The sequence below is a fragment of the Mirounga angustirostris genome, unplaced genomic scaffold (genome assembly GCF_029215605.1).
Source record: "Mirounga angustirostris isolate CCGP_5_RB_7025 unplaced genomic scaffold, mMirAng1.0.hap1 SCAF_7, whole genome shotgun sequence".
Taxonomy (NCBI): Eukaryota; Metazoa; Chordata; class Mammalia; order Carnivora; family Phocidae; genus Mirounga; species Mirounga angustirostris.
Genome location: NW_026991715.1, coordinates 145,494,257 through 145,521,906, shown reverse-complemented (window position 1 = coordinate 145,521,906; position 27,650 = coordinate 145,494,257). Strand labels below are relative to the sequence as shown.

The following is a 27,650-nucleotide window of genomic DNA, read 5'->3' as shown; positions in this document are numbered from 1 at the left end:
ACTATTGTAAGTGAATTCCTGGAGCATTATCTGAAATGTCCACCATAAGTACCAAATGGTATGAATAGTCCAGGTTTCCTCTGCTATGCAAGAGTAGAGGGCTCCTAGGAAACTTTCCATGACCTGACGTGTGTAAAGGAAAGAAGCAATTGCCATTAATTTATATGGAGACATTTTTGAGCCATCCCAGACCCCCAGATCTCCTCTCTTAGGCTCTCCTGATGCCTGAGGGCACATTGCTAATGGATGCACAAAGTACATAAAGCCCAGATGCTCACAGGCCCAGGCAAAGCTCTGGGGGCTGGATGCTGAGATGCTGGGCATGGCACAGGGAAGGAGCTGGGCAGGACCCTCCTTGCTGCTCTGGGTGCCCTGCCTCTATCCCAGCTCTCGGCAAAACCAACGCTCGACGCTCTTTGCTTTTCACCTTTTTTCCAGCAAAAGTCCTCTTTGGATTCTTTTCTGTTTGTGAAAACAGCTCCTCATGTTGGTGTTTTTTTTTGTTTTTTGCTTTTTTTTTTTAAAGTTAAGTGGCCTAATGCAGACTTTCGAAAACCGAGTGACACCTATATTAGGATGAGCCACACCTCCATACATTTTTATTGGGTACAAATAACAGAAGGCTGAATTTACTTGAAAATTTCTCGCCTTCTCTTTACACATATGGGTTTCTTAAGCTGGCACTTTATCACGGCCAAGTCAGAACAATTTCCAGAGAAATAAATTTCCCTTTTTCTTTTCCTTTTCCTTTAAAAAAAAAAAAAAAGAAAAGAAAAAAAGATTAGCACAGTGTTGCTTTCAGATTCCTGCTATGCACCTTCCTGTCTTCTCTCAAGGAAGGTAATTTCTTTATAAATCAGGACAGTGATGGCTTGGTAATTGCTTTGTTGAGCTGCAGGGACAGAACGCTTCAGTGGCCTAAAGACCAACTACCTACTGGGCTGGCAGTGAACTTAGCTCCTGAGCTGTCCTCAGAGCGGTGGCCCCTACGCGTAGACACCCCACCCACCCTCGTAAATGTAAACCAGCAGAGAGAGATGGATGAGCTCCTCTTTCATTGGCTATTCAATAGGGCCCCTTTTAAGAATGCCTAGAGCCATGCCTTCTGGAGCTAGCCATGCATCAGGGCACATTGTTCCAAAGCAGCCCAGAGTGGAGCCAGAAATACCTGAGTTAAAAGACGCCTTATGGCTGGCAAGTACGACCTAGGGTTTTAGCTTCATGATTCCAATTAAAATTGATGGACGCCGAGGAGTTAACTGCTCTATGAAATGTCTGCTGCGAGTTTCCCATCGGGCTACGTTATAAGGAAATCACAGGGAAAAAAAGTGAGTGCTGAGTGGCTAACGCCGTTAACTGTGAACCTAATTATGCCTGTGGTCCTCTGTGCTCCACGAACATCCACTGTTATTTCCTAACTTGTAGGACTCGGGCGTGAGCTGTGCACACCGTGCCTTGAGTGTAGAGTTATCAAGACCACATGTCAAGCTTGGAGACTGCCATGCACCCAAGCTTCTGAGCTGAGCTCACCTACCCCACATTCCATGGATGCCCCAGACAGTTTGCTCTGGCACGTTTGTGAAAGGCCCTTTGTGCTGACCCGGAACCAGGGAGCATCTCATGTTGCGCGCCCCACATCCAACCTCAGTCCTGGTACCTCTGCTTGCCATCGAGGCGGCTCTCCATCAGGTCTATGTACCACCCCTGCAACAGGCATTCCCCCAGAACATAATCATTGGCCAGCCATGGCCTGATTACAAATGCAACAGCAGAAAGACAATGTCATGGTCAAAATGCAAATGAAGTTAAAAAAGGAATAATAACACAGTGTTTTCTTCCCTTTTTTGCTAGACCAAATTATTCCTTATCAACCCAGACACAATTGAATATAAGTCATAAAACTTGAGCTTTAAAAATACATGCAATGGGGATGCCCAGGTGGCTCGGTCAGTTAACAGTCTGCCTTCGGCTCAGGTCATGATCCTAGAGTCCTGGGATCGAGTCCTGTAACAGGCTCCTTGCTCAGCAGGGAGCCCTGCTTCTCCCTCTGTCTGCCGCTCCCCCCTGCTTGTGCTCTCTCTCTCTGACAAATAAAAAAATAAAATCTTTAAAAAAATAAAAATACATGCAATAAATTAATATGCTAGGGAACACTGCAAACTAGAAAGGCAACATTCATTTCACCTATGAATGGATGGCTTCCAAGAAAACGAGCTTTGCGGCTACATAAATAATAAGCAGTCCTGAGGCCATCCAATTCCTTGTATTTTCAGACCTCTGTCTTCTAAGGAGTAGGAGAACAAACCTGACTAACAAGGGATTATAGGTAATTGGCTACTTGCCTTTTAAATGTCGGATTGTGGGTTTGAAGACTTTCAAGATTTGACCTTATGTTCTGGATTATTAATAGCTATTATTAGAGTAACCCTTCAAACCTTCATTTCAATTCATCACCTGATTCCCTGTATGTACTCATGTAATCTTTCAATTTATTTACTTGCAGGAAATTTTAACAAATCATACTTCAAAGACTTATTAAAGCTGGGAATCAATGGGATTTCTAAAAGTTCACTTATCTAGATGATGAGTGGTCCTCAAGGTGTATTTCTTGTGTTCATGCTTGCTTTGATCACTCGCTGATACCTTACTGGGTACCAAGAGTAACAACCCCCAATCTGAAAGTATCTTCAGAGGAAAGATCTACATTTACTCTTGTGTCTCATCCCCTCCCCGTTTCTACCCCAGTCCTGCTCCGTGCAATTCCCTAGCCCCTCCCACATAGCCTTTTATTTGGGGTGTTCACTGTTGGGCTGAACCCAGCAGCATTTCTCTGAGCTGACTGCTCAAGGTCCTTGCCCAGCACCGTAGGATGAGTGAGCAGAACAAGCAGCCACAGGGTAAGGAAGGGAGAAGAGGAAAATCCTGTCATTCTACTAACCATCCCTCTATGCTTTTTTTGTTTTGTTTTGTTTTCTTAAATTTCTTCTTTGGAAAAAGTTTCCTGAAATTTGTGGCCAGAATGCTAGTAAAAATAGTCCCTGGATCAAAACAGCTGAAGCCTCGTAAGCAAAGGGGAGGGAAAGGATTAAAAATGAAAACCACCTTTCTTTGAATCTCTTAAAAATGCTCCCATCTCTCCTAACTGCTGTCCCGGGAACATAGAAGTTTTGACGGCTCACTTAGTAGTTTTTTTTTTTGTTTGTTTGTTTTTAAGATTTTTATTTTATTTGTTTGACAGAGAGAGAGACAGTGAGAGAGGGAACACAAACAGGGGGAGTGGGAGAGGGAGAAGCAGGCTTCCTGCCAAGCAGGGAGCCCAATGTGGGGCTCGATCCCAGGACCCTGGGATCATGACCTGAGCCGAAGGCAGACGCGTAACGACTGAGCCACTCAGGTGCCCCTCTCTTAGTAGTTTTTTACATGGCCCAAAGAACAGGATAAATGATTAAAAAAAAAAAGAAAAAAATTCAGACTCCAATGACTTTGGCCAGAGATTACTGTGCAGTTCTAGCTAGGTGAAATAAACAAACAAAGCCAAACTTTGTTTGGCCAAAGATGAATTAAAGCTGCAGAGGGTGTCTGTGGACAACTCTGTTCTCTCCTTGTTTTGAAAGGGAAGAGTCTAGGGAAGGGGCACTGGGTGACCAGATGGAGAAACTGTAAAAATCCATATAAACTTCTATAAGAAAAAAAATACACAGAGAACTCTGTAAAACTAAGATTACTTGGCCTCTTTATTTTCTGAAAGGGAGAAGAGTATACCATTATTCCTAATTATTGAAATATATTTTTACATTTCAGAGGAAATTTCTGGAAGACTTACTGAAAGTGGGTGCCAGCTTTCATAAGAAGAAGCAGCTTAGGCATTGGTCTGAATCGCAATTTAGGAATAATTGGAAAAGTCAAAGCTGTCCGGAGTCTTTGCGTTTTAAAACCGAGGCTGCTTAGCACCTAGGAATCTATTGTTTAATTGTCTGCCTCCAATGTGGCCATGAGTGGACCTTTCCTTCTTTGTTGCGGAAGGGAGAATTTGAAAGATGTCCCTTCAAGATCCCTGCTCTGGGGTTGTTCAGTCAAGCACTCATCTCGGCACTGCTGTGAAGGGGCTATGCGGATGGCAACAGGTACCAATCACTGCCCTTAAGGAAAGGGAAATGATCCTGGATTATTCAGGGTCCCGGTGTCATAGCATGAGTCCTTAAAAGCAGAAAAGTCAGTCCAAGACATGTGGCTAAAGAGGGAGCAGAGAGATGAGGGAAGGTGAGGGGAGAGGGCCTGATACCTTGATATTCCCGGCTCTGCAGGACAATGGAAGGAGCCGCAAACCAGGGAATGTGGTGGCCGCCAGTCGCTAAGAACAACCCCCAGCCAACAGCCAACAAAGAAACGCGGTCCTCAGCCTACAACTGTAAGAAACTGAATTTGGCCAACCTCCTGAAGGAGCCAGGAAGCAGATTCTTCCCAGAGCTTCCTGAGAAAAGCCTGCTGGCAGAGACCCTGATGTTCAATTTGTGAGACCAGCCACGCCCCCTGCACTGTTCCAGCCTGTGATGGGGGCAACGGAAGAACTCCATTTGTGCATCCATAGAAGACCAGAAAGCCTCACTGCAATAGTTTCCCATCAAAGCTCATTTTTAGTATTTCTGCTAAGGTATTTCAAAACTTTCAGATGCACTTACTGCATCTTCAAATGAAGGTGTTTTTAGATGCTCTGAGAAACAAGATAAAACGTGGTCATTAGGACTTTCAGCTGCCTCTCATTGCAGGAATGCTGAGCGCAATGGGCTTCTCCCCAACTCCAGGTAACCTAGGAGTGACTGTTCTTGCTTTACTACGACCAGATGGCTGGCGCTTAAAACGAGTGTAGGATAATGGCACCACTGGGTGCACAATTTCCTTTTACTGCTTTAGCTGTGGAGGGAGTAAGGTTTCAAACATCTAAGAATTATAATGCTGCATAGGAAGGTCACCTAAAAAGGACACTTCAAGGAGCCTCGTGGCATCATTAAAACCAGGTCACAAGTTGGCCACAAGAGTTTAGCCTCATTGTTTATCCTTGTCACACTAAATAAGTGCTGGGATAAAAGCATTCTCACCTGCTATGGGACTCAACTCTTTGATGTTGAGCAAGTGTTAAGATTGAGTTCAAAAACTGTGCACTTAACCAGCTCGGTGGACACATCGAGAATAAGTAGAAGACAAAAGGGGAGGCTTGTGTCTCCACCATCGGCCCAGGGTGCATGTGTCCTGCTGGCTTCACGCTCAAATGATAACAGTTCCTCCAGAGCAGACCGTATAAAATGACTTCTTGGGGGAAATGTCAAGGCACCAATGCACCATGAAAATTATCTGGAATATATAGTCTAGAAATGCCAGGCTTTTCTGAAGCTCATCTTAATACAATTACTCTTATTATCACGTGCTACTATGGAAAGGTTCGAGGCCTGCTCATCAGTAAAGAAAACATAGTTTTGGAAAAGATGGAGTAGAATGATTCAATTTTTGTCCAAAATAGAAGCAGAAAGGGGACCCTTATGTAGTATGCAAACTGCTCTTAGGCCAGTGGTTCCACTGATCAACTCCAGTATTTCCAATAATCCATTATTTCCCTAAAACTCCCCCCCCCCCGGAATGCAATGTACTATTTCAGTTTTCATCACAAATACTCACCATGGAGGGTTTGTTACAGAATGTGCTGAAAATCAAACATACAGTGTTTGTTTACTCCAATGCCAAAGGAACTCTGAACTGCGGTGGTCTTAGACTAACCATGGTTTTCGCTTTCGCCACACGGTCACACCTGTGGGACACGTGCTGGTGCCTGGTGCTCTCCCGGCGGCGCCCGCCACTCGCCGGGTGGTGAGACGCCGTGGGCTGCCGGCCGAGGAGTTACAGCTGGCTAGCCTCTAGATGAGTGTTGGTGAGCTTTTTGGTTTGGTTTCAATGCTGGATTCCTCTCATCATGGAGTCCCTGAATTCTTCTGGGGATGACCAGAATGGGAATGATGATGAGGGGGACAAGGGACCTTCACAAAGTATAGTTGTGGTCATAGGGATCAAGAGAAGCAAATAAGAAGGAGATTTAAAAGGCAAAAAAGAGGTAAGAGCGAAATGGGGGAAAAGAAAAGTAGTGCTAACTGGAACCTGCTTTGGGAGTTTCCTTTAAAAGGGCTATTTTGTTGTGTGCCGAGACACTTTGATTGATTTGCTGGACAAATACGGTGTCACTCACCCTGGACTCAGTCTTTCTCGCACACCTGTGTCTACGCAGTTGGCACACACAAGCAGCTCTGACCACGAAGCATCTCCAGAATCATCCTGCACGGCTACCGACAGGTCCATTACCACCACGTCTTGTTTCTTCATTGGGTAGGTGCTTCTGCCCTCATTCCCCCACCTCCAAGGAAAGCTCCTGTGATTCTTCTAAAATGTGCATCGGAGCACCAGTCCTCCACCCCAAGACTTTCCATTTCACTCAGACTCCAAATCCTGAGCACATTATATGCCCGGGACATGCTTCCTCTTGTTCACTTGGCCAACGTCTACTCATCTTTCCATGTCTTTTTCCATGTCCTCCTCAGCAGGTTACTGCGTCTTGTGCTCAGTCAATGTTCACTGGCATGTTCTCACCCACCCATATCACTTGCTTACTGTCTACCGGCATTCTGCGCTCAGGTCACAGAGCATCATTCTGCTTGGGGGAGGAGGTAGAGCACGGGCAGCTGGCCGGCAAGAAGGCAAGCCGTGGTGCGGATGGGCAGCCAAGCAAACGGACAAAGTGAGGGCAAACTCAAATTAGGGGGAGGAGGAACCAGACAGATGCCCAAAGCCAGCAGTCTGCACTCGGGAGTCCAGGCTGGCAGCAGGCAGCCCTCGATGGTCCCACATTTTCATCCAGGGCCAATCCTGGTCTGTGACCAAATCAATATGCACGGCTGCCTGTGACTGATTTCTTTGCTTGTCAGATAGATGATAACTTGCTAGAATGTAAGGAGACAGAAGGACTAAGGGACACCAATACTAACGGACTCTTGCCATGGAAGGAAATACAATTCGAAGCCAGCAACAGAACAGCTTCCCACTGTCTGCTCCTTCTCCCGCCCTACTCCACAGACATTTACAGACAGACAGATGACATTCTTGTCTCCAGCATGTTAAAGAAATTTCAAGCAAGAGACTCTGCAGTTGGAAGCAATGGGGATTCTTGAGGAGCCTGGGGAGAAGGATAGGAACAGTGAGAAGAACATTCCAGAGATACAGCCACACCCCTACCTTACCAGGTCCTGATTTGTGTAACATAATGTTTATGAATCCTGGCATTCACTTGTAAAGAATGGAAGTATCTTATACTCCAAATGACCTTCCAGGGGAGTAGAAAAGCTATGGTGTCTGATTTCAACTCTGTTATTATCAGCCTGGCCTGGGGCAGCATATTAGCGTTTCTAACCCTCAGTTTCTCCATCTGTAAAGTGGGCTAATGTTTTGGAAGGATCAGATAAGGCCAAGTCTGTGCAGTATGTAGGAGCAGACCTACAGTTACCCACCACCTTTTCTCCCGGACATCTGCTCACTTTAGGCACAGATACCTGAAGCAAAGGACAGGTATCTTTTATCTTTCTATTTTAACAAAGAGAAAATAAGAACAAAGCACAGGAAGATTCTAGTGTGGTGCACAGGAGGACTATTATATTAGTTTTTTTGAAAAGAGGAGCCTTTTTTCCTGGCTTCATTTTTCCATGCTCCCCAGCATTTCCTCATTTCCATATGCTGTCTCCCCTGTATTAGTCTGCTCAGGCTGCTTTGGTAACAAAGTACCACAAACTGAGTGGCTTGAGCAACAGAAATTTATTCTCTCATAGTTCAGAAGAAGCAAAAATCCAAGATCAAGGTGTCAGCAGGGTTGGTTTCTTCTGAGGCTGTGAGAATCTGTTCCCTGCTCCCCTCAGTTTCTTGGGGTTTGCCAACCATCTTTGATGTTCTTCCACTTGGAGAAGCACCACTCTCATCTCTGCCCTCACCTACACATGGCATCCTGCTGTGTGTGTCTCTGTGTCTAAATTTCCCCTTTTATTTTTTAAAAAATTTTTTCATTTGACAGAGAGAGAGACAGCACTAACGGGGAGGAGAGGGAGAAGCAGGCTCCCCGCCGAGCAGGGAGCCTGATGCTGGACTCAGATCATGACCTGAGCCGAAGGCAGATGTGTAACCGACTGAGCCACCCAAGTGCCCCTAAATTTCCCCTTTTAATAGGGACACCAGTCATCTTGGATGAGAGCCCACCCTAATGACTTCATCTAATGTCCATCTGATGTACAATGACCTATTCCCAAATAAGGTCACATTCTGAAGTACTGGGAGTTAGGACTTCAATATATGAATTTGGGGGGGGGGTACAAAATTTAACCCATAACAGCCCCCAGCAGAGGAGTGAATTGTCTGACTGGCAGGTGACAAAGCTCTGCCATCCCTTGGTTGAGATTTCTCACTTGGTGGAGTTTATCCACCAACAGACCACCCGGGGACTAGGAGGCAGTGATGTTGGCTGCGTTTGTCAGCTCTTCAGATCTCGACTTTTCCACGGGGTCAGTCCCCCAGTCTACACTGGCAATCTACACAGTGCCATCAGTAGATCCCTAGCCTGCCTCTCGGCTGCAGATAAGAAAGCAGGATCTCCACTCAGCCTTCTCAGAGGTAAAGGGCCTGTTTGGTTTCCATCCATCATTTTTTGAGATTTCCTTCTATTCTTTTAGGCTTAAGTATCATGTCTTATTCATGTTTGCTTCTCAGGTACCTAGCAGAGTCCTGGGCACATAACAGAAATTCACTGTATTTTTGTGTGGAATAAGAGACACTGTCCATTTTACCAAGGTGTTGATTTAGCACTGGACCAAAGAGGAAATGACGCAATGGTTTCGGCTGTTCTCATTATTTACAACGGGGCGGACTGGCTGCAGTGTTTAGTGCTAACAGGCCGACTCCGAGGCACATGATGCCATTGGGCAGCATTCCATCTGGATTCTGAGAGCCCAGGCTTGCATCTGGGTTCATGACTTCCCACCATGGGCTTGGGGACAAATTGCTCAACCTCTCCCAGTTTCAGGTTCTTCTTACTTAAAATTGGGGGGAAAAACCCATAATAACCTCTCATTTATAAAGCTGTCATGAGAATCAAGTGCTGATTGGCAGTATTCAAGAGTTTTTGTCCACATTTATTATTTAACTGTGCTGATAAATCAAGAGTCCAACAGCTTCCTTCAAATGAGGTGGATGACGGATTTGGTATGAGAACCAAGGGCAATACAAGCAAAGTTCAAGGACAGAAACTTGTACACGGGTCACTGATGACTGTCCAAGAAAAAAGAGATTCTGCTGTTGATGGTAACACACATGGGGGCAGTGGTTGTATTTAGCAGAAATATCACAAACACACGCACCAGAAAACAAGCAGGTATGGGGCTGTAACCAGGAGACTGGTCTCATGTGGATACTGGAGATCATGCACAGTAACATTATCTGCGTGACTGGGAAGATCTTATTTGTAACCGGGAGGATGAAAAGGTTCCTTGCTTTGGTGGAAATTAGCACAGGACAGTTATGGGGCACTCGGAAGAGCAGTCAGGGAAGGGCTGCTCCCTGATTCTTATTCACTCACTCATTCGAGAGCTAGTTCTCAGGGGGCCACCAGGTGCCAACTGTTGTTTTAGCACTGAGTGAGCCAAGCTGCTTAAGAGCTAATCTCATGAGAATATAGCTCTCTGACCTTAAAGACCAAAGCACATAGGCAAGGACATCACTCCAGATCGTCAGAAGATCGGGGGAAAAGCTCAGAATGCGTTGTAAAGGCATCGGGGAAGGCCTAATTTATATGGGAGGAGAGAGTGTTGCAGAAAGTCTCTCTGGATAGGACAGTTTTAAGCTGAGATCTAAAGGTAAAGGGAAGAGGACAGAGTCCTCCAGGTGCCGGAAGTCAAGGTGAAGGTCCTGCGGTAGCAAAGATCCCAGTGGATAGAGCAATGGAAAGACTGCCAGTATTGCAAACATGGTAAGGGCAGAGGGGCCCAACACAGGGCTGGAGACTCTGAGGATCTGGCCAACTTTGACCACAAGCTGCAATGAGTGGACATCAATCCTCAGAATTTTAAAGCAAAACCATAACATTCATGCAGTACCTTTATCTCAGGACTTATGCAGAGTGATATAAAGACAAATGGCCTTAATAATCTAGCAGCTGAAGAGAAAACTTGTTTCTGAAATAAAAAGACAAAAGAAAAGGCAAATAATCTGAGAAAAAGAAAATAATCTAGGCCACGAGGGAAACAAAAGCAAAAATAAACTATTGGGTCCTTATCAAGATAAAAAGCTTTTGCACAGCAAAAGAAACAATCTACAAAACTAAAAGACAGCCTATGAAATGGGAGAAAATATTTGCAAATGACATATCAGATAAAGGGTTAGTATCCAAAATCTATAAAGAACTCATCATACCCAACACCGAATAAACCAAATAATCCAGTTAAGAAATAGGCAGAAGATATGAATAGACACTTCTCCAAAGAAGACATCCAGATGGCTAACAGACACATGAAAAGATGCTCAACATGACTCATCATCAGGGAAATACGAATCAAAATCACAATGAGATATCACCTCACACCTGTCAGAATGGCAAAAATTAACAAGACAGGAAACAACAAATGTTGGAGAGAATGCAGAGAAAGGGGACCTCTCTTACACTGTTGGTGGGAATGCAAACTGGTGCAGCCCCACTGGAAAACAGTATGGAGGTTCCTCAAAAAGTTAAAAATAGAACTGCCCTATGATCCAGCAATTGCACTACTAGGTATTTACCCAAAGGATAGTAAAATGTTGATTCAAAGGGGCACATGCACCCTGATGTTTATAGCAGAGTAATCTATAATAGCTAGATTATGGAAAGAGCCCAAATGTCCATCAGCTGATGAATGGATAAAGAAGATGTGGGGTATATATATATATATATATATATATATATATATATATATGAGTATTAGTCATAAAAAAGAATGAAATCTTACCATTTGCAATGACATGGATGGATCTAGGGAGTACTTTGCTACGCAAAATAAGTCAAAGACAAATATCGTATGATTTCACTCATATGTGGAATATTTTTTATAACTGTATTTTGAAGACTTTATTTATTTGAGAGAGAGAGAATTGAGGGGAGGGGCAGAGGGCGAGGCAGAGAATCTCAAGCAGATTCCATGCTGAGCATGGAGCCTGATGTGGGGCTCGATTTTATGACCCTGAGATCATGACCTGAGCTGAAACCAAGAGTTGGATGCTTTTTTAAAAAGTTTAATTTAATGTATTTATTTGAGAGAGAGCACGAGTGCGGGGAGGGGCAGAGGGAGAGGGAGAACCAGGCCCAGGACTCTGGGATCGTGACCTGAGCTGAAGGCAGATGCTTAACCGACTAAGCCATCCAGGCGCTCCACTCATATGTGGGATGTAAGAAACAAAACAGATGAACATATGGGAAGGGAAGGAAAAATAAGATAAAAATAGAGAGGGAGACAAGCCATAAGAGACCTTGAACTATAGAGAACAGACTGAGGGTTGCTGGAGGGGAGGTGGGCGGAAGGATGGGGTAGCTGGGTGATGGGCATTCAGAAGGGCCCTCGGTGTGATGAGCACTGGGTGTTGGATGTGGGTGATGAATCACTGGATTCTGCTCCTGAAACCAGTGCCAACTGTATGTTACCTGGATTGAAATTCAGGGCCCGAAGGAGGGAGCATGGGGAGTGACTGCTTAAGAAATACAGAATTTCCTCTTGGGGAAATGAAAAAATTCTGGAACTAGATAGAAGTGGTGGCACTATGTTGTGAATGTACTAAACTCCACTGAATTGTTCATTTTTAAATGGTGGATTTTATGTTATGTGCATTGTGCCTGAAATTTTTTAAATGAAAGAAAAAAAAAGAATAGGGGAGAAAACGCTGGGGAGATGGGGGCTCCCTTGAGTGTCAGACAGAAGGGGCTCCTTGGATAGAGGGACATGTTTTTGCTGTCAGGCAGAGTGACCGTGGGTCAGGGTAATCGAATCTTCATGGTTCATTGTGTGTCTTGGCCTTTGGCTTCACTTGAATTAAAGCCTTCAGAGTGTAAAAAGTTTCTAAAGAAAAGAGGAAGCTTATAGGCCCTGAGAGGTGAGAGGTAAGGGATTCCCTTTCTCCAAGGGGGTTTTTGTCTTTACCTCAGACCCACAGCTTTGCCTTTCTGAGGTATTGCGTCCCACCCCCCTCACCCCCCTTCTGAAGGTGTTTGTCTAAGCCTGCCGGGGATCCTGGCTGGGTGCTTGAAAGGAAACAATAGGATAACTGTTTCAGTTATCTCCCCTCAAATAAGAGCGAGCCCTGAAAAATGGTAATAAGCCCCAGCATCAGCTCCTTTGTGAGCTATTTCTGCCAGTCTGCGCTGAGGACACTGGGCTCCATCTGATTTGGGAGGCACTGGCCCCTGAATCCATTTCGGCTGCTTCGGAGTGACAGGGGTCAAGGACAAATGACATTTAATCATGTTTGCTAGTCAGGATGACAGTGCTGCCTACAGAGGAGAAAGAAGTAAGGTTCCTTTCTGTTCTAGGAAGAGACTTACTAGTGCTGCTTTCTTAGATGCTAAGGAGAAGGACCTTCAGGTCCTGTCAAGATTCTAAGCAAAGGACAAAACCAGTTTTCTCTAAAACATGTGAGCACTCATTCCATGCAAGACACCATCAACCATGCTTCCTGGCAGGACTTAAAAGGACAGGATGGTTTCTTCATACTTGAAATAATCTTTTTTTTTTTTTTTTGCACTAAGCTCCATTGGCTCCAACCACTTGACCCAAACTTGTACCAAATAGAGAGCTCTTACAGCAGTAAGTACCAATCATGATGACAATGCTTTCATTGAGCAGGACCCTCGTTTGTTTATATAAATTAGCCTGCAATTACCAATTACATTGTTGGCCCAAAATCAGGTCAGGGCAAATGTAACCCTGGGAAGAACAATGTCTGGACACAAAAGTCCAGACAGGACTATTATGGAGAACGATGGGGGATGATTAATCAGCTGGCCTCTTCCTAAGGACAGCCAGTCTCACATGAAATCTTGGTGCTAACACAGCTACTTTCTGGTAATAAGTTACCTTAAGAGAAAGGTAATTAGTTGTTGGGATTCATTAGCTCCAGTCAGTGCATTCTCAGCACAGCATCTTCCTTGCCGGCTGAGTGCTTGTTAATGGGGAATAATGATGTATTTGTACCTCCACGGGACAATGGTGAAGGACATAGGGTTAATCTGAAGTCTTGACATGTCTTTCCTTTTCCTTAGCAGACTGAAAAACTGAAAAAAGAATTTATGTATCCTAAAAATCAAGCGTTGCAAGCTGTCAGTCCATTACAGCGTGGAAGCAGTTACTAACAACTGCTTCTCTTGCTTAAATCTTGCGGAGGCAAGAAAATGTAGACCAAGCACGAAATCTAGGTAGGGCTGCCCTCCCTTTGGCTCTTCTCTGCCTCAGGAAAACATGTGAGTTAGTACTTCCAGAATCTTCTGCCAGCTCAGAACAAGGACTTTCCAATAAGAATAAAGAAATGATGGTTTTTATACTTAGTAGCTTCCCCAGTTTCTCTCTTTCTAAAACCAACAACTTGCTAGGAGATGGTGAAGGTCCTGCCACAGAAGGGCAACCAAGAGCTCCACGATGTAGTGCAGGGGACCAAGGGGAGCTCTATTCACCCTACCTGTACCTCTGCTTCCTGTAATCCCCCCACACTGCCACAGCTCTCTGAGTCAGAGATCCCGCTTGTCAGCCCTCCCTGTCGTAGCTCCGAAGGGAAGGGTGATGGAGAGGAACCCAGGGAATGGGCCACCCTGCTCAGCCTTGACCCACAGCTGCCTGTCAAATGTCCTGAAGCAAATGGTCATGGACAGCTCCAAATGCTGGCCCTGTGACAGGAGGAAGTCATTAACCCAGGAAAGGGGGCCAAGGGAGAATAAGATGGTGATTCAAACACTTCCTACTCTTTTCTTTCAGGGTCCCTTGGTCAACTAAAGGACACGTGAAACTTACTTCAAATATTCTTGGTCAATTAAGGATCACCTAGACTCAAGAAAAAGAGAATGAGGGGAGCGAAAGGGTTTCAAAGTTGGCTATGGAGAACAGAGTTGTGCATCTGGAATTCTCAGGATGCGGGGTGGGAGGCCTGATCTCTGCACTGGTACTTTGGAGAACGCTATGCATGGCTCTCACTGGTTATGTTTCTCTTTCCTCCAAGAGGCATTGGAACTGCAAGCAGGAGATCTTCATTATCACCACCGGGTGTGGGCTAACCTCCACGCATGCTCTGCTTCTTCTCCTATGAGTTGTCCTCATCTCTCTGGTTATTTTGTCACAACTCTGGCAAACGCTGGCTTTATTTATTTTAAAGTAAGTGCCACTTTGCAAAGGGAAAGGCGAAATGATATGAAAATAGATGTGTTGAAATACTGGAGAGGATTAGTCTATAAGTGAAACTGTTTGGTGAGCTCTTTCTTCTTCAATTTATGGATAATAGACTTGTTTCTTTGCTTCTCCTCCAGGGAAGCTACTTCTGATGCAATGTAGTATAATTTGGGAGGGCAGCAGGAGGAAAAGTTGTATTTTTAATATCAGGAAGTTATGAAGGATTTGAAGAATGAGCCAGCTCTTGCAATTTGCTTTTTATTTATCAGGGAGTTAACACCCTACAACCCAATGTTTTATAGGGATAAATACTAAACACCATTGTCTACCAATTGGGGATTAACTAAGCTTTTTTATTTAATCCTTTTTTTAAAGGAAGTAATTTGTTCATACTAATGGAAAGGTTTGAATATTCATATTCTAATGGGAAGAATGACTACTCATACTGAAAAAGTAAAATTTAACATTTGCTTGTCCTTTTAAAAGAAGCCCACAATTGCAATCAAATTATAGGATAAATAATTCAAAACAAGTTTTAGTTAGATTCTGCAAATTTTCATAATTAAGTAGATCAAATTTTGCAGAAATAAGTTGTGGAAACTTGAGGAAGAAATAGCATGATAGGGTATCTTACATTAAAAATTTATATTTAAGGTGAAATCATTATAGTCTCACTTCTAGTTTAGGGAAACAAAACAATGTTTGGGGAGAAATGATCCCTATTACTATTTCATGGAAAATAAATGCCAGAAAGAACTTTGCAAAATTATAGTTAGTCCTCCGGGGGATAAATCTGTCTTCTGAAAGAATTAAAAAAATGAAGTTTTTTCAGACTTTTCCTAATAGAAAAGAAACAAGAATGCAAAATCCTGAAGAGAGAGAAAGCTTTAAGACTACAAGATGTAACAGTAAATCAGTTAACAGTAAACAGCTTTTTATATGTAAAGAAAGAATGTATTGGTAAGAGAGAGTTAGGTTAGCCATGCAAATACTGAAAAAGAAAAAAAGAATATGGCCTTCTGAGGCATGATTTAGGAGAGACACACTCCAATCTTTCCAGTTCTGGGGCAGCCTAATGAGACTTAGATGCAATCAGATTGTCTTAATGATATTATGCATTGCTTTCAACAGCAAACTCCATAGACTGTGTCTATCTGCTCTTCCTTACAGCCCCCATACCTACCATAGAGCCAAGCACATAGTAAGGACTCAGAAGAATAGATGTTGAGAGAATGAAACTTTCAGTCAATGTAACGAACTCCTCTTGTTTGGATTCTGTATCACCAAGCACCTTTCTGATTGTATGGTGACTTCTTAGTGCCTAGCCTCTAGAGAAAGAAAGCACTGGTAAAGGATTAGGCTTATGTAATGTCCATAAAAATGCAACCACTCAAATCTCTCACTGCAGGAGCATCACTGACTGATGATGGTCCAGCTTCTGTGCCCCAAGATTCGTCACTGTGTTTGCCTTCGTGCTCCAGCTTTACTCACCATGGTGCTCCCAGCCAGTGACCCAGCTCAGCAGCAGTACAGGGCAAGCCTGGTTCTGGGAGATGCGGGACTCCTTGGCAGAATGACTTGGGCTTAAGAACTCTCCAGTGGTCTTGTCGAACTCCCGGAGAGCCTAAAACAATTTCACCCAACCAACCAACATTCCTTCCTTCTTTTCTGCTCCCCTTCACTTGGGGGCAGACCTGCTGCATCATGGTTTGAAGGCTCTTCCAGGCTCTCTGGTTTCCTCCCATTGTCTTCTCCAGTGTTGCTCCTAATTAAATACCTTGCACGGACTGCTAATTCTGTCTTTGTGTCTGCTTCTCTTAGGATCTGTACTGAGCCAGCATCCTAGTCTCAGTGTAAAGAAACATAGGTGTTCTTGGGCTGTTCCCTTGTCTCAGCCTAATGAAACATGGTGAGGTGGGAGGAACCCAGCTGAGGCATCATATAACCCAGGGTTTCCATCACCTTTCCTTTGCTTACTAGCTGTATGACTTGGGTCAAGCTACTCTTATCCTTATGAGCATGAGCTTCTTGATCTGTAAAATGGGATAGGGAATCCTACCTCACTAGATTAGCGGGACAATTGTATCAAACAGCATGCATATTAAAGAGGCATAGCATTATAATGGGCTTTTCACAGATGCTAAACCAAAGCTAATTTCCTCCTGATGCTATTGCAGCTTTAAGGTCCAGTTTCTGACCAGGCAAGGCCAAAGGCCAGGCCCTAGAGCCTGTGGTATTCAAAGGTAGTGCCCCACTTGTGGATGCCTCATTTGGAGATCCCAACGTGGAGATTTATAAGAAGAGGAGATCAGGACACAGAGGCACAGAGGGAAGATCATGTGAGGACATGGCGAAAAGATGACCATCTGCAAACCAAGGAGAGAGGCCTCTGAGAACTAGTCCTGCTGACATCTTTATCTTAGACTTCTAACTTCCAGAATTGTGAGGAGATACATTTCTGCTGTTTAAGCTACCCAGTCTGAGGTACTTTATTAATGATAGCCCTAGCAAACTAATACAGAATAAAATTCTTGTAATCTATTAATAGAAAATAGACCGATTATTATTATACTACTAGAGTATAAACCATGCCGACTGTGTGGCATGGAGTGAGCTAGAAGCTTCGGGTGCTCCATGGGGGACTGAAGTCCTTGTCACCTAGGGAGGTGGGCAGCCCAACTGTCCCCTCTGATGGGGTCCTGAGACCCCCTACTCCTTCTGTCGCTCCCCCCCCAACTCTGTTCCCTTCCTCCAAAGAGGACCTTCACTGCTGTGTCCTGACTCAAGAAAACCATTCACTCTGCATCCATAATAGGTGCAGTGAACAGAAGTAGAGAGCTGCTCAGGTGAGGAATATCATCTGCTTTAGGGCCAGGTGTGGGAAAACCAAGTGTGAGTGGGTGAGTGTTTCTCCTCTGTGTACAGCATCCACATAGACATGGTCATTTCCATTTTAAGTCCCTGGATAAAGAGCCCTCAGTTCAGCTGCAACACAAGACTGGGATAAATCCAGAACTCTTTATACAAGAGTTAAAAAGAAAAATTTTTAAAACAGATTTTTTTTTTCTTGACTATATGCCCTATGATGAAGTAAGTCAGACAGTGAAAGACAACTACCATATGAGTGCACTTACAAGTGGAATCTAAACAAGCAAACAAAAACAGCAGAAACCACTAGCCCATATATACAGAGAACAAACTGATGGTTGCTAGAGGGCAGGGTGTGGGGGATGGGCAAATTGGGTGAAGCAGAGTGGGAGGTAGAGGCTTTCAGTTATGGAATGAATAAGTCGCAGCAGCAAAACAGATTATTTTAATGGTTGGATAATATTGGCAACCAACTGAACTTAACATAAAAGTGATAGTAATTCCTCCTCTCACCTGTGGCTAATGCAAGAGGTAAACCAGATAAAATAAATGTCCTTGGAGTTTCCCAGCCAGAGTGTGATTATCACTAGTATTACTTTGTGAATGGGTTTTCTCAAGGTCATTCCAGAATTAGTGGCTCTCCATGGGATCAAGTGCTCATCCATTATATGGGTTAAAATGACTAATTGAGGGTCTGAGTTTAATTATACTCATAAGCAAAGGCGTAGTGCAGCTCCTTTAATGGGCTTAATAACAGTCTCGTGTACACAAGATAGATGGAAAAATTAGGGTTGTATATTGTTGTCCTTCAGGACAAGATGTTGAAGTGGGAATAGAATAATAAAATAAATAAATGACTCAGCGGCTCTAGGAAATGAGCTGTGGAAGTTAGCAAAGCCAGCCTCATGCAAATACTTTGGCTGGAGATAGAGTCCTAAGCATGCATGACTAAATGGAACTCAGCCATACAGTAATAGATTGGAGTTGTCTTACTGAGCTGGCAGATTCAATGGTAAAAAAAAGGATACTCAGCAAGGCTTCACCTATAGTTCAGTCTGCAATTATGACAATGGCCATGATAGGGATCTTTAGGATATTGATTTGTGATATTTTAAATGGGAAACACAGTTGTATTTCATGTGAAATCCAGAAAGCATTCATTCTGCACTCAGCTGCAGGAGCTGACTTCCTTAGATGATCCTTCTTTCATGTCACGTGCCCTGCTTGAGAACCCAGAATGACTTCTGGCTGTTTAGAGCATCGAACAGATCCGCAGAACTTTCAGAAGGTAGTTTAAAGACTGGAGGAAATGGGACGTGGGTTCATAAATAGAAGCAGAAAATACAGAAACCAGAGCGACGTATGGGGAGATGCTTATTTACAACTACGCAGTCCAGAGGCTTCAGGTGAACCTCCTTTGGCTGAGGCAGCCACACCTAGGCTTGCAGAACCCAATCCCGTGCAAGGGATGTTTGGCCTTGTACCTGAGGGGATGATGGCCTAGAGAAAAAACAACAGTTCCCTATCTGGGTGGTTTGTTCCTGTGCGTGAAGACTGGGGATGGGCAGCTTCTCTGAATTATTTGCAGCTTTGGAGGCCCCCCCTGGACTATTTCCTAGGGTGACTGTAGGAGGTTCCTAGGGCTGCTGGAATAAGGTACTACAAACGGTGGGGAGGAAGGGGGCTTAAAGCAACAGAAACTTATTCTCTGACAGTTTGAGAGATTAGAAGTCCAAAATCAAGGTGTCAGCAGGGCCATGCCCCCTCTGAAGGCTCTGGAGAAGAATCCTTCTTCGAGTTTTCCTCGCTTGTAGTGGCCTTCGGCAATGCCTGCGCGTTCCTTGGCTTATCCCTGTCCCATTCCAATCTCTGCTTCTGTCTTCACATGGCCTTCTCCTGAGCGTGTATGTTTTCTTCTTATAAGGACATCCTCCATTGGATTTGGGCCCACCCTAATTCATTATGACCTCATCTTAAATTTTAAATAATTTTATCTGCGAAGACCCTATTTCTAATAGGTCACAGTCTGAGGCTCCTGGTGGATGTAAATCTTTTTGGTGGGGAGGGCACTTATTTAACCCATTACAATGATCTCAGCCAAAATGAGCGTGTCCACAGGCTGAGCCAGTCTGACCTTCACTGTTCAGCAATCAGGCTGTGGTTGGTCAATACGCATATTGGCTGAAGGTGATTATTTCGGCCAGAAGTTAGGAAAAGTATTTGATCATACACTGTACAGTGAAACAATGGTGAGTACAGAACTGAATCTCTTTCAAGGTCTGACTTGCCTGATTTAGGCCAAAGGAGAGTGGTTTCCTGGAGGACTCCTTAATCATAAGGTGAAAGAAAAAGAACTAACCCAGTAACTTCATGCATCCTTACGGCTTAAGCCTTATCTAACATTTTATCACATTTATTTTAGGCCATATTTTAAAATGGCTTTTATTTAAAATTAAAGCTTAAATTGTGCAGCATTAGGAGCAAAAGACAAACATCAGCAAAGAGGAAGGGATGAGGAAGAAGAGGGGGGTAAGTGTGTGTCCAGGGTGGACACTGGCAGAAGGAAGCTTTCAGAGATGGAGCCTGACCCGGGCTAATCACCAGCAACTGTCATATCCGCTGACCCCACCTGCCCCTGCCGCCTGGAGCCCCACCATCCAGTCACCACCACTCTTATCAACTCGCTCCTTCAACAAAATTTAAGAGATTTTTTTTTTTCCATTTCTATCCTCTTTCCTCAGTGACAGATAGATACTTCAGGAACAAATAGAGATTCGCTTTTGAAAAATTCCATTTCCTACCCCAAAATGAATTTTAAATGGAAAAGGACTAAGGGCATTAACTTTTCATTTTATATTTCATATGTGCTTAAATTTTTGCTATGTCAACATGATATGATATCTTTCCATGAAGATTTACTGTGTTTTTTTAGAGAAGGCAAAGGCAAGACGTCTCTTCTCTTTGGAACACTCCCCGTGAGTGTGTCCCATGATCGAAGCTGGCGGGGTGGGGTTGGTACCACCATCGATATTGGTACGAAATATTGTCAAAGAGAAGGTTTGAGAAACTGGACAGAGTTTATTAGGACTGTATGGAATTATCTAAAGGTTGGACAGCGTTAGCGTTCCAGATTTTAGCTTAGGAAGGCTTAGGCTTTTTTTCTAACTTAAATTTCCCTCTGATAAGCTTTTGAACATTTACGAGTGGTACAATTTGCATTTATAATATTTTTTTTCTTTCTGAAAGATGAAAAGGTGATTTCTTTTAGAATAGTAATTGCTGAAATTCCTAACCTTGGCTTCCCACCCTGAAATGACACAAACAAGTTTGAATCCTGCTAGGAACAAAAATTTAGAATAATGCTCTCCATTAGTGATCAGAGAAATTTACTTTTACCTACCAGAAGCTCCTCCTGGAGCTACGAGCCACCTGGGGTAGGAAATACTACCGGGTGAAAAGAGTGGAGCCATCAGTCAAAGAAAGAGAATTAAGTGACCAGTAAGAGAATGGAGGAGTCTGAGTATTGGAAAAATAACATCAACTTTATTATCTAGGGTATGTCTTAAAATATAGTCTTATCTTAAAAAAAAAAAAAGGCATCCATTGCTCTAATTGCCTAAATTAAGATTTAAGGTGGAGGTGGAGAGAAGGGGCTGACGTGGGGCTCCATGACTAACTCTCCAGGTGCCTCCCACTCCATACTTGAGGCCTTAGGAGAAAAGAATGGGAAGTAAGAAAGGAGGAGGAGGAGGAAGACAGTTGGCAACTGTAGGCAAAACGGATGGATGTTGGCTGAGAGGACGCCACTCAGGAGCTGTCGAGAAGCAAAGTAAAGGAGCCAACACAAAGGGGACTAAGTCCATCGCCAGTTGGGTGCTCAGTTGGTAATGTTGCTCTGAGCACAGATCTGTTCCTGTCACCTCATAGGACACTGTATTTCCTCTCCGTGTGGAAATAGTGGGATGGTCTGGACCAGGAGTCAGGATGTGAGTTCAAGTATTGGCTTCCCAACCTACTAACCATGAGCTATCGAACATACAATAAATACAAGAACAAGTGATGTATTTGAAGCAGAAATTTCTGGTCCTTGGAAGACAGGGATTTTACACATCAAAATACTCATTTAATTTTATTTGAAAATCTTGTCTCTATTGACAATGCATAAAATTAGTTAATAAATATCATGTTGCTGGGTCAAACCTTGGAATGAACAAACACACACATGTGCGCACGTATAACATACACACAGCTTCATTCTTCGATTTCTCTAGAATTCATGAGAAAGGATAGTTTCCATTCAAACTCAGTTATTAGAGAAAATATCACCCGAGGACAGCTAGCTGAATTAAATTTAACTGACATCTCACCTATCAAAAATATTTAAATAGTGACTCATGTACGTTGCTACTTGTAATTTTTTAAATTCCAAGTGTTATTTGGTAATGAATGGTAATGAGAAAATCACACTCTCAAAATAAATTCATAAAATATATAATTATGACAAGGATTGAATTATATGTAACTCCAGATCCTTAAAGGCTATGGAGGATTCCTAGAAGTTGAAATACATAAAAGTAAATACTTGAAAAGAATTTTAATACAACTGGATGGCCCTCAACAATAATGCCTTAGTTTTAAAAATGCTTCTTTAATATGATCTAAAAAAGGAAGAGAATAAGAATTATTGTGTGCATATCTTATGTTATTTTTTGAAGGTTACTAATTTTCTTTGCCTTCATAGTGAAATATCCAGAAATCACATGAAATGAACTGAATTGTTTGCGTGCTGTGACACTCAAGGTGTTTTATACCAACTCAGTCACCGTTCTTTCCAGAGTTGTCTGTTGAATTCCTTACACACCTGTGAGCGGGCAGATCCATTTTGTAGGCCAAATGCAGCTGGTTCTCGGTTACCAGCTAAACAAGGTCCTGAATCCTATACTTAACGTTCTAGCCAGATTTCATGGAATATGATAGTGGTGGTCATGACGCATTGGAAAAGAATTATAACATGCAAATTTAGCATTTTATACAATTTAGGCAACTTTCAAAATCAAAGCTATAAATTAATAGGCCAGATCAAAGTATGCAAATGTTATACAAGCTTACTATATCCTTTGGGGTAGGAATTCACTGTATCACTTTATATACAATATATATTTAGTACATGAAAAAGACAAGGACAACTGCTGTGATTTTTTTTTTCTTTAAGAAGCACCAAAGCACCAAATTCTTTCTAAATATTTTGATAGAAGAAAATGTACCTTGCAAAGGTACCAGCCCAGATCTGTTTTATAAACTGAGACAATCTGGTTGTTAATTTCCATTTTAAGGAGTATATTCAAATCATTTCTGCAGTTCTGGGAGGACTTTTGCTGGGCCTTGTTTATTTCCACCTTCCGGGTCCCTCCCGAGCACAGAGCAGACTCTCAGCAAATGCTCATGGACAACACTGTTGAAAGGCAGGAACAGCACAAGAAATAATTTCTTTAATGTAAATAAAAAGCTAGGCTTTCTCAGAAAAATCAAGAATGTATATAACCTCAAAAATTAAAATCTAGAATCTTCCATCATGATAAAAACATTTGTGACTGTTCTGGTGTGTTGCCAACACTGGCTGTAAGTTAAGTGTCAAGTATTAGTAGAAATTTCTGGAAACTTTGTACCCACTGAGTATTCAATAAATGCATTTTAGCCCCTCCCCAAGGCTATTTTCTTCCTCTCTTAGTTCAAACTGCTCATCACTGTGGAATGATTCATGAACACATTCAAGTAAGGGGAGAGATTATTATTTCTTTCTGTAGAAGGGCAGAGGGTCAATGAATTAAGAGGGAAGTTAAGTATTCACCATATATTGAAGGGTTTTGCTTTGCCAATCACAAGGTAACTCAGAACTAAGAGATAAACCCCTAAACCTGGTTGCATCTTAACTAAGAAAACCCAATTTGGCTACATGAAACTCTTTCTAAATGAGTTTTTTGCTTCCTATGTTGTGGTTGCTCCTTGCCACATTCAGCAGCTGAAGCCAAGCCTCTGTGTGTGGGAACAAACCAACCTTCTCTCTAGGTCACAGCCCAGATGCTAAACTCAGCCAGATGACCTACCAGGGGGATTCACAAACCTACGCGGTCTAGCTTCTTCATCTGACTTTTCATCAAATGGTGCTGAATGCACGCTAAGGGCAGTGGCCTACCTCCATTAATCAAACATCTTGAATGTGTAATTATGTTACTGTATCATTCAAAGAGAATTTTAACTGAGAGTGAACCAGGTCTTTACTGACCATACTTCAACAATTGATTCTGAGGCACTTTTCCCATGATCAGGAACAACAGACCATTTCCTTTTCTTTCCTTTCCTTCCTTCTTTCCTTTCCTTCCTTCTTTCCTTCCTTCCTTCCTCCCTTCCTCTTTCCCTCCCTCCCTTTCTTTCTTTCTTTCTCTTTCTTCTTTCTTTTCTTTCTATTTTTCTTTCTTTCTCTTTCTTCTTTCTTTCTTTTTTCTTTTCTTTTCTTTTCTTTCTTTCTTTCTTTCTTTCTTTCTTTCTTTCTTTCTTTCTTTCTTTCTTTCTTTCTTTCTTTCTTTCTCTTTATAAGTCAAAGATGCTCAGGAGGGGAAAAAAAAACTACCTATAATAGTTGCAAATAACTGAACTAAGAAAATCAGGTATAAAAAGTGAGAAGTGTCTACAGTTTTAGCCTTTGGAAGGAGTTATAGTTCTGGTAGGGCAGGAGGTTTCTGAAGGATAACAGAATGTAAGAGGTTATAAAATAAATGTCTCAACAGGGAGTTTTGGAGAACTGTAAATCTGGCTTATGGTAAAGCTTTGCCAGAGAAATCATGTCCAAAGATCATTATTTTGTGACCTTGAGGAAAAGCAAAATCATTAGAGGATTTCCTATTCCTGTCTGTGAATACGTCGATATTTATGGAGGCAGACTCACTTTATCTCCCTCTATGCACGCACATTTACACAAACACGCCACTCTTCTCAAGACTGGAAGTTGGGAGCATTGTTATAAATATTCATGAGATAATTATTATTAATGTCACCAAAGTGATTTTGTTCCTCCTCAGGAGAGACTGGTTTTTGCACCTAGAAACCAATCAACTGTAGGAGAAATGACAGCTTTGAGGCAGGCCAGCTAAAACAATTCTGTACATTTTATGTTTGAAATATAGATTATTTGACTGGGTGTTCGTCTGAGTCACCCTTTTGCCCTCATCTCATCATTAAGTTTATCCAGCAGAGATTTCCAACTTTGGTACAAAATACAGCATCCTTGGGAGCACAGTTTCCAGAGATGGGAAAAACTGTATCTTGGTTATTACATTCTTTTCTAAGAGCAAAAATTAAACAAAAGTAAAGATGATTCTAAGGCTTCTCAAGAGGTTTCTGGGGGATGATTTTTGCAAAAGTGCATTGAGAGAATTAGAACGTACTTGCTACTTTTATTATTTAAAAAAACATTTCATACAACAGACTTTATTAAGAAGTTATCTCTAAGCAATTATAGTTCTGGCAGTCACAGAGAAAATTTTTTAAAAATAAAAAATGAAACTAACTAGCGATGACAGTTAACTAGATCCCTATGTGTATGCCATAGGCCCTCCCCCAACCAGTTGGCCTGCCTGGCTGTTCTATATGCATAATATATTATAACATGGGAAATTACTGTGAACTATTGTCTTTTAAAAAACTAATTATTTTTGGTGGGAATGAAAATGTTTATTTTTTTGCCCAAGACCCAAGAAAACATGTTAAGTAAGTAAAAAACTAATAGTGGAAGATGTCTACCCCTCCTTAGTACCTCATTAGAAATCGTTTTTGCTAGCTTCTTATCCTCCTTTACCATCTTTCTGGGACACTCTGATCCTCAGTGAAACAGCGGTTGAAGTTAGAGAAACAAAGTGAATGACAGCAGGAGGAGGGCCACCAGGATGGGACTCACCTTAGGCATCCAGTTGCATTTCGCAGCACCTGTGAGGAATGCAGCTGTATTTTCCGATCATCCTGAAGAGGTGAATTTTCCCAGCCTGAATGGGGGATAATCACGGCATTGGTCAACACTGCAAGAGTGTCCTGGATGATTGGCATTTTGAGTGCGTCGCAAGATGAGAGGTTCCAAAGGACTCCTGCAAAACACACATACACAGAGCTTTGGGATGGCCACTCTTTTTTTCTCATTTCCAAAGCGTTTTCCCTCATCAAGTTAACAGCATGGGCAGGAAGGATGAAGAGAGGATGAGCACATGTCCTAGAGCATATCTTTAATTCCTTAACACCTGTGAGAACCCACTGAAGGGGCGTTGTGAAAATCTGACAAGTGGGCAGAGGACCTGTGTTATGATTGTCTTTGTGCCATCATGATGAGTAACAAGTTGGAGATCTGATCTGAATGGAGGATACCAACCAGACTTCTGTTTACTATTAATACAATGGGACCAAGTATCCAAAATCTAACCAAGATGGAAGAGCTGTGAAAGTTATCTGAGCTACAAACTAGTAGGACATCTTGGTTTTATCCCAGATCTCAATATGCACATATGGACTGTCGGATTGACTTGGCCTCCATTTAGAACCAGCCACCATTACGCGGGACCTTATGAAAATCCAGAACCAGGTCTGACGGCAACGGGATCAACAAGGAATTTAAATTTACTGTCACTTGTGACAGCTTTGTCAGTTTTTCTCAGAAAGCAATGCTCGTGGAGGACCCAGAGATTGGTCTTCCTTATGTAACTAGGACAGAGAGCAGCAGAAAGTGGAGAGCATGTCTGCAGTGGACAGACTATAACCATCATTAATGTAGGCAGAGCAAAAGCAAAGGTCTTAGGTCAGGTGGAAATTTTTAGGCTTTTAAATATTTTTAAACAAAACCTTAAAATGGGATCAAGTTTAGAAAAACTCATCAGTATTGCATAGAAGTTATAATATTTGAAAATGTTTTTATTTTTTCTTTTTAAAACAGTTTTTTAAATTAACATATAATGTATTATTTGTTTCAGGAGTACAGGTCTGTGATTCATCAGTGTTACACAATTCACAGCGCTCACCATAGTACATATCCTCCCCCTTTTAAGGTATTTTTTGTTATTGTTCAAAACAGAACACATAAAGGTAAAGGAAACAGATTTATAGTCTACTTTTTTATGAAAGAAAAATTGTATTTTCTCTCAAGACTAATCTAAGTAGACATTATCACTGCAGATACTGAGAATAAAATATCATGGTTATCTTTAGAAACACAACTTCCATCTTACTTGTTTAATAAGCTTTCAGTAAATTTTAAGACGAGATTGTGTTTCGTCTATTGTGTTAGGAATAGAACAAACAGAACACAGGTATTCCCGAAATTTATTAGTATCTTCATGGTATATGTTGAACTTATCAAGGGCATGAATAATATTAATCTGCAAGTTGATAATGTTGGATTGTTCATAACTGTAGGGACAGTTTTACATTGGTTCTATAAAAATGTGACTGTAGAGACAAACTCTTTTTCTTTTTTTTTTTTTTTGAAGATTTTATTTATTTGTCAGAGAGAGAGAGAGAGAGAGCACAAGTAGAGGAAGTAGCAGACAGAGAAGCTGGCTCCCTGCTGAGCAAGGAGCCTGATGCGGGGCTCGAGCCCAGAACCCTGAGATCATGACCTGAGCCGAAGGCAGACGCTTCACGGACTGAGCCACCCAGGCGCCCCAAGACAAACTCTTTTCAACTGTCTTTCAAAATAACATTTGCTGGGAATTTTACTGAGGTAAATGCAAAGGAAATAAAATGTTTTTGGTGCCCATTACGTATAAATCAATCCTCTAGTACAGGGGGTTGGCTTGAGGGCAAATCCTGCCTGCTTGTTTTTGTAAATAAAGTTTTATTGGAACATAGCTCTGCCTGTTTATTTACATACTGTCTATGGCCCACAAGGGAAGAGTTGAATATAGTTTGACTATATGGCCCATAAAGCCTAAAAAATTTACTATCTGGCCCTTTACAGAAAGATTTTTCCCCACCCTGCTTTAGCATATAGACCATTTTCTATAAATTTCTGTGTGCAGGTTTGCATCGCCGTTGGTATTGTAAGTTGGGTACACAAAAAATGCTCAGTAGTACACAGAAAGTGCCCCAAAATATATTCTGATTCAGATGGATTTGAAATGCTATCAATATTATCATGTACATTTATCTTGTTTTAAATAATATATAAAGCTGTGTATTCATTCAATTAAGAAATATTTTATTAAATTTTAGATAATCAAAATACATTCATTTCCAATCTTAGCAAAAATTCTTTTTTCTAATAAAATAGATTTGCAA

At 42.2% G+C, this 27,650-nt stretch overlaps 1 protein-coding gene across 3 annotated transcripts in view; it reads right to left on the bottom strand.

Moving 5' to 3' along the window:
• Positions 1-27,650, bottom strand: part of CTNND2 (catenin delta 2) — an 894,910-nt gene that overhangs the window by 145,970 nt on the left and 721,290 nt on the right. For all 3 annotated transcript variants that reach the window (XM_064596859.1, XM_045863465.2, XM_045863474.2), the window contains exon 12: positions 25,288-25,471. In XM_064596859.1, the coding sequence (XP_064452929.1) occupies positions 25,288-25,471 (184 nt within the window). The remainder of the gene's footprint in view (positions 1-25,287; positions 25,472-27,650) is intronic.